Source organism: Charadrius vociferus, unplaced genomic scaffold, assembly GCF_000708025.1.
Source record: "Charadrius vociferus isolate BGI_N301 unplaced genomic scaffold, ASM70802v2 scaffold78, whole genome shotgun sequence".
In the NCBI taxonomy this organism is placed as follows: Eukaryota; Metazoa; Chordata; class Aves; order Charadriiformes; family Charadriidae; genus Charadrius; species Charadrius vociferus.
The window spans coordinates 2,012,054-2,024,111 of record NW_009649927.1 but is presented as its reverse complement, the minus strand read 5'-3'; the positions used below and the strand labels follow the sequence as shown (position 1 = coordinate 2,024,111).

General features: G+C 39.9%; 1 protein-coding gene across 1 annotated transcript in view; it reads left to right on the top strand.

Moving 5' to 3' along the window:
* The window catches only part of PCNXL2 (pecanex-like 2 (Drosophila)), a 155,112-nt gene that overhangs the window by 1,189 nt on the left and 141,865 nt on the right, over positions 1-12,058 (top strand). Inside the window, exons 2-5 of the mRNA XM_009891164.1 lie at positions 1,035-1,240; positions 3,861-3,978; positions 6,304-6,340; positions 7,255-8,541. Coding sequence (XP_009889466.1) covers positions 1,035-1,240; positions 3,861-3,978; positions 6,304-6,340; positions 7,255-8,541 — 1,648 coding nt within the window. The remainder of the gene's footprint in view (positions 1-1,034; positions 1,241-3,860; positions 3,979-6,303; positions 6,341-7,254; positions 8,542-12,058) is intronic.

Genomic DNA, 12,058 nt, shown 5'->3' with positions numbered 1-12,058 from the left:
GGTCAGCAGGCTTTCAGCAAATCCTGAGCATAAAAATTATTCTTTTTTTTTTTTTTTTTTGCTATGAATTGTGCAGGGATATTGTAATGCTCTGTTTAAAAAACAAAAACCTGAGAAGAGATCAAACTCATTGTGAGAATGCGGCTGTGTAACAACAGTATATAAGGGAGTTCCATGACTATATTGAAAAGGCTTTGAGCCTTCAATTGTAATGGCAAATGTCCATTGCTATGATTTGCCCTTTACTGTAATGAAGTATTTACATGTAAAAATTTTGTTAGTATGTCATGTCTGTGAAAGAACTTTACAGACTATAGTAGAACTGTAATTAATTTTAATGACCAAGAAATATGGTGCTCATCACAGATCAGCAAACAGATCACAGACAGCTGCAAATTAACAGTTATGAACTTTAGAAAAAGAATTCAAAGAGGCCGCCTCCCCAAATGCATTTTATTCGTTTGTCTTGACTAGTCCCGATTAATTATTTAAAATTCTTCAGTGGTAAAGAGACTTGGGAACGTGTTGTGCAGTGTTAGACAAAGGAGATCAAACTACAGGATTCTACTGTTAAATTGTAACTGAGAAGCAAGGTAAGATGACAGAACTTTTCAAAAGGGTTTTCCTGTTTGTAGATCACTAACGTTTCATTTTGTGTCTGTGTTTCTATTAGTTCATAGTTTAGGAAGGGCTGCAGCTGCATTATCCTGGGAATGCAGTATTTTAAGAGGATTTACAATGTTTGTCAATTGTGAGATTTTACTGATTTTGTTAAGAAATAAATAATATCTGCAGCTAACCAAAAGAAGAATAAATCGTGTAAAACGGTTTGAAATTTGAACAAATCCTTAGAGCTCTTTTGTGAGCAGAACTCAAGTATACTATATGAAGATGCACTACTACTTGTCATTGCAAAACTCCGCAGAGGTACAAATAATAGACAATAAGGAATAAAGAGCTTGAAAATTACTTTGAAACTTTTCGTAGTATCTTCTTAAAGTAAACTGTTATGTCTTTATTATTTCTTTCTGTAGGCTTTTCCAGCAAATGCAGTTACAGTTTTTGTGTACTGCAGCTTGGTGACAGTGTTCTTCACAGTAATCAAGGTGATCAGTTACCGTCTCCACCTTATGTTTGATAAAGGCGAAGTAATTCAACAGAAGGTATCAAGAAAAAATGGAAGGCAATGTAATGATACAGAGGTCCCAAAAGGAAATACAGTTCAGCCCTCAAATCATAGGTAAGGTTTTCATTGCACGTTACTGGTACGTTCTGTGAAACAGATGAGTTTGCACGATGATCCTGCTGAGAAGAAGTGCCTGCTGACTGTTGGAAAACTTAGTTGTGTGAGGAATGGCACTTTGAAAAACCTGCTTGGTGTTTTTATTTTCCGTGGCTGCAGCATGCTTGTGGTGAAGCAGGCAGAGCTGCACCTGATTCAGAGAGGGGGCAGCAGCTGGGCACGATGAAGGCAGTAGGAAGAGACCTGTCTGGGAGGTGAAAAATGATCCTGGAGAAAACCTGGGAGAAGTTTTCTGGGGAAGCCTTAAATGCTTGCTCTTTCCTCTTCCTGCTGTGCTTACCTGCTGGAAGAGGAGAGGAAGTGGCACGCACCCACTGGCAAAGAAAATGCTTTAATATCACAGCTTCAAAAGCGTGAGCTTATGTTTCCTTTGTGCGCTTACTGTAACTTCCCTCTCAGATCAAACCTAGATGTGTAAGTTGCTTTTCCCCCCTTACTTTTTATTGTGACTGCCTATGATGCTTCTGTGGGTCCTGTTCATAAAGAAAGCTTGAACTGCTTTTATTTCTTGGGAATATTTGGTAGGTATTTGCAGTATTTCTCTACCAAGAAGCCAAATACTATGCCTTTGCTGCAAATAAACAATCAAAGTCAATAAGGCTGCTTCCAGCTTGAGATGGTATTAAAGGTAAAAATAGTATTTGGCTAAAGCCTAGTACTGACTTTTTCCAGATTTGTTTATGTGTAGAATATGCCACTGTAAACTTCTCAGAATAAATGGAGACCTCTCTTGCTGTTTTTCAAGCTTGAGTCATACAAAAAAATTAAGCTGGCAAGCGGCTTCCAGTGTTCCCAAGCATTATGACAGATGTGAAAAATGCTGAAACAAGGTACATCCAATAGCGGCAGCATTATAGAAATGTCCAAACAAAGCTTAAACCGAGTAGGTTCGTTACAACTACCAGTCAAGCTTCAACAGAGAGCTCTATATAAAAGAACTTTGCGTGGTTTTTTGATGCATTTGCAGTCACTATTGCTAGCTCCGTGCAAGATAAGTAGTGTTATGATTGTTTGTGTACCTCTGCTTTTCTGTGTCTTTACACGTGCACATCTGTGCTACACTCCTGGCAGTGACATTGGGAGTGTGAAGGTCTGCCTGCATTGAGACTGCTGAGAAATGCTTCTTACGTGTCACTAACCATACAAGGTTTTTATTTTAGATTGGGTGATGCCTTTCAGGCTCTATTCCTCTTCAGTTTTCTCCAGCCTGCAAAGCTATTTCCTATTTACAGATGTCTGATACTGTAATTTAAGAAGCTCATCAGTTGTTCTAGGCTGGTTGAAATTTAAACAGAACCTCAGTGTTTTCCTGTTCACTGGCTAATGAAATGAATGCAGATTTTCATTATCCTGCCTTTATTTTGGCTAAGGAGTAGAGGTAGAATCACTTAAATTGAGTGTTAAATCACATAACTATTCCTCCCAGGAGGTCCTAGGCACAACAGTCCATTATGTAGTACTTGATCAGAAAATAAAGAACTTAGTATTTTGACCAGATGGATTACACAAGTTTCTAAGCAGGCCCTGGTAGCTGGCAGGTTGGTTGAACAAGTTTTTGGAGCCAGCTAGCTGGCTGTGGAAAAATTGTGGCAAGGTGATTGAGATCCCCAGGTAAATAGTTTTATAGTTTACATACAGCTGTAGGGTTTTAAAAATAAGGGGGTTTGGGGGGAAAAAACCCACACCTCGCAAACAAAACAAAAAAAGCCTAAACTCACACTTTTTGACATTTCACTGTAATTTTTTTTTCCCCAACTGAATTTTTGTTGTATTGTACCCAAGAAAGAGAATACGTGTTGGTTCTCATTAGTAAACCTTGTTCAAAAATATTTGCTTATATCCATGGAAAAGTTAGTATAAAATACGTGTAAAAAGTATCAGTGGATAGTTGAATGCATCCACAAAGGAAGTGATCAGCAAGTTGCCTATAACATATAAAATTACTAATAGAGATGTGTTTTTCCTAGCTAAAACCAGAGGAACAACTTTATTTTGTGGTCTAATGATTGTATTAATACACATTATGTATTGCATTTCAAATTGTTGTTTGATGGGATGTTTGTAAATGAACAGACAGTTAGATAAACAATACATACATAAGGGTACAGTCAAAGGACGTAAAAAGCAGAAATTGTGAAGGGAGTAGCGTTTGACTATTACATGTTTAATGAGAAGCCCCAAACAGCCTTTTGTGCCAATAAATCCGTGTGAATGTCAGGCAGGCTAAATGACATTATATACACATAGGGAGTTTGAAGAGATGTCATTGTATTTCTCATAGCAATGCTCTACTTCCGAGGAATCCAGAATCATTTTATATTGAGGGAATTTTTTTTTTTTTTAGCAAGTTGTCTGGGAGAGGAAGGAGGTGCAAAAAGGCGTTACAGTATTTTTCAGCTCTGCACTTTTAGCATTGGAGGGCAAAAATGTGCTGTCACTTAATTTTGCTGTGCTACTTCCTCCTATTCTGTTGTTATTCTTCAGCTTCTTTCCCAAACTCACTGTGATCCTCTGTGGTAAGCAGCATTGCTTTATTTTTCGTTTGCTTCCTTTTCAGCAATAACACCGGGGATAATGGTGTCATTGGTGAGACCAACCAAAATGACTCTACCCAAACAATTCACGACAGTTCAAGGGTACAGGCTCCGCACTCACAGAACTCACCTGGAGCAATGGTTAGTACGTGGTTTTCTGTAATACTGTCTTCACTTAATGCAGTACACAGCCAACCACACGGAGTTTTGCATTGCCAGGTAATGATCACTTGAAGTGTAGTTCTACCATGAGGAGGAAGGGTCATTCCATGGATCTACTAGGTATACCACTCCTGTCGGTTAGCCTTGTCCTAAAGATTTGGGTTTGCAAAGCTAAAGCTGGTATATATAATTTACACTTCTTAGGAGGGGTCTCTATGCTCTATAGGTACCAAATGGCCTTTGTAACTCTTGCCAAGAGCAACTAGTTTTCATGGCTGCTTTGAGAGAAGGGAGAGGCTAATGCAATCTGAGCAGCCTCTTATTGCCTTGGAAGGGATCTGCTCCTGGAGCATTAATAATTTGGTTTTGTTTAAGTAGACTTATGCTTATAAAATCAACCCAAAACATCTCTTGAGTATTTAGACAAAGCATAAAAAGCATTATTTAAATCTAGGAGGTGCCTACATGAGGTTAAAAATACATGTGTGTGCACTCCATGCCATCAGCCGTGCTTTCTAAATCAATAGCGTATGAAGTGATGAAGGGGATGTGTGTAGACGTTATTATTAAGGGAAAAAATACGAAATACCCATGAGAAGGTTGAAGAGTTACGTATCCAAAAAAATTGAGAAACTACGAATTTTGTCTGTAATCTTAAGCTACTCCCCATGTATACTGTGATAAAATCTTTAATTATGTGATCCCATACTATTTTTTCTACAGGACTCCTGCCTCAGTCAGTGCAGAGGATGGTTAGTGATCTCTGAATAAGTAGCCATTTGATACTTCATTCTGTTTTCATTTCCCTCCACCCCTACCCCGTGTCCCTATTTACTGCAAACTGTTCAAATCCTGGTCTGAATCAGAACTATTTCCTCATTTCCTGGAGTGTTTTTACCTTTTTGTAGCATCTGTATGATTCACAGACATTAATAGTTTTCTTTTATGAGGTAAAATATTTTTCACCTTGTTTCTGTCTTAGTCCCCAGTATTCTGGTATTTGTCCATTCTGCAAACCCATTTTTTTCTTGGGATCTTGTCCAAGTCTCCCATTTCCAAGTAGGTAGGTTGGGTCTTGTCAAACCTAATCTCCTGTTTTTCCTGCCAGGATAATACCGTGAAATTTTAGGAGACAATAATTATTTCCCCTTGGTTTTGGTGCCTGTCATCCACAAGAGAGCCACTTTCATTTTTCCCAATGACTTTTTTTTTTCTAATTATGCACTTAGGCTATTGAATTTAGACTCTTGAAGTATTCCTCTGGAGTATTGTGTGTAGTTGTGAGCTCTCCGGTGAGTTCCCGCAGACATTGACCTGCTGATGAGAATCCAGCAGAGGCCACCAAGAGGATTTAGGAATGAAGTACATGATATATGAGGACAGGCAAATGGGATCTTTTAGCCTTTGTAAGGCTAAAATCTGTTGTAAGACTAGAAGAGTTGACTGCTATCTTCAGCTTCCTATGGAAAGATATACAGAAGACTGGGCACATTCTTCACAGAGGTGCCCAATGACAGAATAAGAGGCTGCAACTTGCAGCCATGGAAAAGTATAATTAGATACCTTGTATTCAAAGTTTTTTGTGTGGTTTTTTTTTTTGTGTGTGTGTTTTGGGTTTTTTTTTTTGTTTGTTTGTTTGTTTTTTATTTTCCCTACCAAGAGGGTGGTCAAATACTGGAAGAGGTTGTCCAGAGAGGTTGTGAAATCTCCATCTTTGGAGATATTCAAAGCTCTGCTGGAGATGGCCCTGAGCAACCTGCTCTAACTGTACCTGCTTTGAGTGTGTGTGTGTGTATGGCAGAGGGGATTTGGACTAAATGACCTCCAAAGCTTCCTTGCAATCTAAATGATTCTATGATAATTTAATGGCTCTGTCCTCTAGTTTTCCATTGAGAAATTGTTACCAAGTACTGGACCAAACTTTTCATTTTAGTAATTTGGAAACACATAGGTGGAAAAGTAGAAGAGATGAACACACTCTATTCCTTAAGGATTAAAAAAAAAAAAAAAAATCAGGATTAGGGACTGCAAAATGTTTTTAAAAAAATCTTATAATTTTTTTTCCTCTCCCCAAACATCACACACAATTGCAATGATGCGATTTGGAGCATGACTGTTATAACCATCTTCCTCGCCCACCCCTTGCATTTGTGCAAGGTATGTGTCCAAATTTCAGTGATGTTAAGCCACTTATCAATGCTGTAACTAACCTTTGATTAGACAGCTCTTGCATTGATAGATGCTTTTTCCAACAGAATTTAATAAATGTCCATGCTAATTTTGTGTGTTTCTTTATATTTTTAGGAGCTGCCAACACGGGAAACTATTGAAGATCTCAGAGGTATCTTAAAGGCTTTATAAATCCCTTTAAACCTTTGTTTAATCATTGCTTTTAACAAAAAAAAAAAAAGGGGGGGGGGCACAGAGGACCCCGTGGCAGGTTCTGTTGTGCCTCATGTTAGGAGCTGAATGGAAAAGCTCGAACAAAATCTCAAGGGGAACAGGCTGAGCTCTTAGCTGTCAGCCAAGCTGTTTAGGATGCAGCCTTTTGGTGAGAATGCAAGTAGCTCTCCCCATTTTGATACAGGGAGATTAAAGAGCCTTCCCCCCATGTTCTTGGGAAGCTCTGTGGCATTAAACCTGAAAGCCAATGCTCAGATTGCATCTTAAAGCCCTTAAACATCTTCTGAATGTAGACTTGTGTTGTGATTGTTGACCTTCAGCTCAGTAGTGTATTCCACTACTGAGCTCAGTAGTGTACTCCAGTGGAGTATTCCAGCACACCTTGCTTTGCCTACAGTTCCAGTGCTTGAGATGTCTCAGTATATTTCAGTTTATCTTCTTTTTTCAAAGGTTGATTGCCATATCCTGTGGGGCCATTTAGGAATTGTGCAAAGTGATGTAACAAACTTCAGCCACACTGGCTTATTTTTTCTTTCATCTCTGCCTAAGTGGGGATAATTCTGTAAAATATTTTATTTTTTATATTAGCTGTTTCTTGAGTTATTTTGACGATTTAAGTGAAATAGACATGCTGCTACACCAGTCTTGACCTGGAAGGATTCCAGCTCACTTTTATAGTATTTCATGTATAGCTAACAAAAAAGTTCCTTGCTTAGGAACTGTTTTAATCAGCTATATCATCTGTACTTCCTTTGCTCTGCTCTGGATCAGATTTTGCTAGCTAAAGATCATACTTCAATAATGCATAGTGGTCACGTTTTTGAGACATAACTCCTGTGTGTTTTTTATTAGGTGTTATGGTATTAGAAGACCAGGCTGTACTACCAGTTTCATCTACCTCACCTTGTATCAAAACAGATGTATTACCTGTTTCTACAACCTCTGCTTCAGGTGCCACCACATCAGCAATAGCGACAAAACCAGCTGCTATGGAAACAATTTCTGGTAATGGAATAAATGAAAAAGGAGGGAACGGACAGCCATATGGACAGCATGCATCCCAAGATATTCTTGTAGACAGAGATGTAGCTAAAAATTTCTCCAATATTTCTTCATCTCAAGGTGATATTTTAAGGACTGGAGTTTCTTCAGAGCCATGGGACAGTGAAAATTCAGTTATTTCAGACCATTTGAGTAATCCTAAAAGCTACAAAAGAGAGAAATTGCCAGAGGGATCACCACAGATAGGCTTTACCAGTAATTGCCCACAGTGCAATGCCATTGCAACCAAAGATCCTGAGCACGTGGGAAGTTCTTGCCATGCCGGTAATACCTATGAGGACCTTGATTGCTCAGACAGCGAGACTGCTGTTGCAGTTGTGGATAACTCTCTTCCTGGAGACCAGCTGTGTGAGCCCATTAAAATTGTCATCACAATGAGTACTACACCAAACACCACCCTGAGTGACCTAGCGGGCTCTGTCCACCTAAAGGCTCTGGGAACTGAGAGAATGAGCTCAGCTGTCGAGTCTGGTATAGTTACAGCAGGTTGGTCAAGTCAGCAAACTAATGAACAGCTCAGAATCCCTGTTATCACTTTTGACTTGTCTGATGACAGTAAAGGTAAGGCTTACCCAGAAGTTAGTGAAAGCGAAAGAACTCCAGAAATTTTAAAGGCAGAGCTGTCATCCAACCAATGCTCTGGCTATGAATCGGGTGATGCAGCAAAGGAACACAGCAACCCAGCAAATACTCCTTTAGAAACTAACACTTGTTCAGGTCCAAATCAGGAGAATGCTGCTGAAAATGTGCAGACCGTGGATTTAACTTCTAAGGAAGACCTGCAGAACCTAGACCCACAGTCCTGTAGAACTGCTCATGAAAAGAGGCACATGCGGGTGCTGAGTGTAGACAGTGGAACAGATGTGCTTTTAAGTAAGAATGTCGTGGAGGTATCTGACAAAGAAAAGACCTTACCGACTTCTAAATCAGATCTAGAAGCTAAAGAAGGACAGGTGCCCAATGAATCTAACTTTCTAGAGTTTGTCTCCCTCCTGGAATCCATTAATACCTCAAAGATGAAGGCATCTAATCAATCCACTGTCAAAATGGAGACAAAGGAAAATGGGCTTGTTGGAGGTATGATGCATGGTTTACAACTCTCTTGGAGTAAAGAAGTTTTGACTAGTTATATTATTTATAGCAGCTTAGCCCAAGATTTGCAGTAGGGCAAATTCCTGGAGGAGAACTGGATTTGCTAATAGGGCCACAGAAGGGCTGGGCTTGGTGGGACAAGGTGATTTAGAAAAAGTGTGATAGTATCAGCTGCAGTTCTTTGAATATCTTTATTTTCTTAAAGATTTTTCTTAAAGATTTTTCTTTGGAGAACCTAATGCTAACCTCAGGTGTCTGGCAGGCAGGTATAGGCATTTGGCAGGCCTGGATTTTTGGAATAGCAAAAATATCTTACAAAAAATGTGTATAGCTGTAGCATTACAGCTGCTCTTGCCCATCTTACCAGGTGCACATTGAAGAGTTGTCTGTGTGTGCCTGTAAGTATGGGGAAATCTGGAATTGTCGCTGGTGATGGTTCAAATTTTAGCTAACACATCGTGTGCATACACACATACTCCTAAACTTCCTGCACAGTTCTGGGTCTGTTTATGATTAAAATAAAATGAAAAAAATCATGTATTTCTTCACAATAGGTAAGAGTTTTGATTTTTAGTTGCTTAAAACTAAAATATTTGGGTTTTAAGGAGGAAACTTTGGTCATTTTCAATGAAAGCCCTCAGTACTTTAATGAAAAATGGTATCTTCCCATGCAAGTTCCCATTTAATCAAAAGGACTTTTTTAAAAACAAAAACATTTCAATCAGCTAATTTTAAAACCTATATGCAATTATATAGAAATATAGCTCTTATATAGAAATACCTGGTTTTAATCAGCATTCTCATTGCTGCCACCTAACTCTGTGACCGCTTTCTGTTGGGAAGCAATATTGTTTGTAGTGTCTTTAGCAGCTGTCTAGGCAAAACTAGCATGACTATTTTGTGAGGATGCAGTGCAGTGAAGGTGGGTGCAATCTCAGGGTACTTGCCAAGTGACTGGTGCAAACGTTTTAGAAGATCTGGGCCAAAGTGAAATAAGACAACACATATCTTCCCCTTCTCCACAATGTTTGGTTTACCTTAGATCCTATAATAAGCTAAGACAGCCTAAGAGGATGAAATCTCAATACCTATTTTGCGTGGAAGGTAAGAAAATTAATTGTGCCCAGCAGAACAGCTTGGCGCTCTTGTTTTACTATCGTATCCTTGTCCTCAGACAGGTTCTAGGGAGTCTCTGCTCCTTGTGCTTGTTCCTGCAAGAACCTTCCATTACACGAAAAACACACAGCTGATTTCAAATTCTTTCAGCTTTTTTAAAAAACAAATGTGAAATTAATTTTTTAATCTTGTTTAACAAAAATTAAGTAGATACTTCTATTTTCTCAATGTCATATACCTGTAGATTCTGTTTACCTTTCACTGTGCCTTTCCTAAGTAGATACTTCTATTTTCTCAATGTCATCTACCTGTAGATGTTTACCTTTTACTTTGCCTTTCCTTTCTTTCCTCTTACCTGTCTAATTACATTAGATCCATATTTCAGTCCATCTTTCACTTGCATCCTTTTTTCCTTCCGCTTTATATTTCTAATCCTGTGCCCTCTCTTCCCCTGTTCATCCCTTCTCAGTTTAGCCGCTCTACGTCCCTCCTGTGTGACCTCCTTATTTGCCTTCCTCTTCATACCGCTTCTCTCTCATCTTTCCCTCTGCTGTTCCTAGCAATCCACACTGTTGCTATTCTCGCCTTTTTCCACTCTCTTGAGCTCATGTAAAGTTGCTGCCTCCCCACAGCTCGCATTCACTTCTCCTGTACTTACCCTCCTCTCCATTCCCAAGTCAAATTTTGCTCCTCCTGGGCCTGGTGCCTCTCTTTCTCTTAACCATCTCTCCCACCTTCTGCAGAGCGATTTCTGTCCTGCTCTGTCGAGTTCATCAGCCTGCCCGGCTGGCTCCGGTCCATACTCTCTGGTTTCCTAAGACCTGTGCTGAGCAAGCTCTGCTTTCCACTGCAGCCTGCTCAGCCCGTCCCCTGCTGAGCCTGGAGAGTCCCACCAGGTCCCCAGGGTGGAGGGGGTCAGATTCGGCATTACTTCCCTCTGCAGCAGCAGGCAACAAGAGGGAGGGTCGCGGCAAGCGCATTGCCATCTTTGCTACTCCTCAACCATGAAGAGGAGTAGTCACACAAGAATTTTACTTGTGTGGCGTGACTTAGCTGGAAAAGATAAAAATGTCAGAGGTAAGTTTAAAAAAAAAAGTGCAGCTGGTCTGCAAAGGGCTTTTAGACATGTACCCTCGGATAATACAAACAGGGAAGATTAAAAAGAAATCAATGGTTAGTCAGAATATATCAGATTTGGATTCTACAGGGGCAAAATAACCCAACAAACGAAAACTTTATGAACATGTGTGTAGTTATTGTGCTTTAGATCTGGCAAACGAGATTCTTGTTGGAATCCAAGATCCTGAGGAAACAGGAGGATTCTGCCCTTTTCCCTCAAACCAAGCTGTTACTTAAAGCAACCTGAACCAAATTTCCTACTTTCCTATTTAGTCAAGTCTGTATGTTTGTGAGACAGTGAAGTGGAGCTGCATACGTGTCTAAGGAAGCAGTCCTGCTCATTTCTGGTCTGGGCCCAGCAAATACCACCCTGAGAAAGGAGCAGGCCGGGAAGGGGGTGCCCTGCAGGAGCGGGGATGGCTGCTTTGGCTCCTGTCACTGCGAGATGCCTCCTGAGCCTCAGACCTGTGCTGTGGGAAAAAGGAGATTCAATCTGAACTCTTCAAGCTAGGGAGAGGTAGTTCAAAGGCAGTTATTTTTAAGAGCAAGTAGGCTTTATTTTCCAGCCTAGTCAGAACGTGCTGTTTGCTAAAATAAATTACTGTCATTACTGGCAGCTTCCCCACAGTAAGCCTGGATTTTAGGAATGAGAAAGACTCTAATTTGTTTACAGCCTTGCAATTACAAATACGCTTTAACAAAATAGCATCTTAGAACAAATCTGAATAAACGTTATTCCCACATTAAAGTGGTTCTGAAAAAAAAAAAAACCAACAAAAAAGTGTGTGTGTGTGGGGAATACAGAGCGAGTCAAGCAATACACCAGTTGTTTTGAGGGAGGAGGTTGGTTGTGTTTGTTTTTTGTTCTTTTAACCTTGCAAACCGCCTAATTGGCAAAAGCTAATAATAGATGCCTGGTCCAAATGAGCATGAAATGCACCGCACAAAGGTGTTTATTAGGCAACGTGAGAAACTTGGCAAATTCCTGGAAAGCTGGATATTCAGAGCTGCTGTAAAAAAAGCTGAAATTTTGCATAATTTGAAGAATGTGGGGAAATGTCCTCCTTAGAACAGTCTTGCAAGTGAATGCCACGGATGGGATTTTGTTAGGGGTGCTCCCTCCACACACTTGTGAATTGTGTGGAAACGGAAGATACATCTTCTTGACTATGTAAGCCTTTGCCAGTAGATACCTCAGAAAAATGCAATACAAGAAAGTTAAAGCCTTGCTTAACACTACCAAGGGTGCCAGATTTAACGTGTTAAA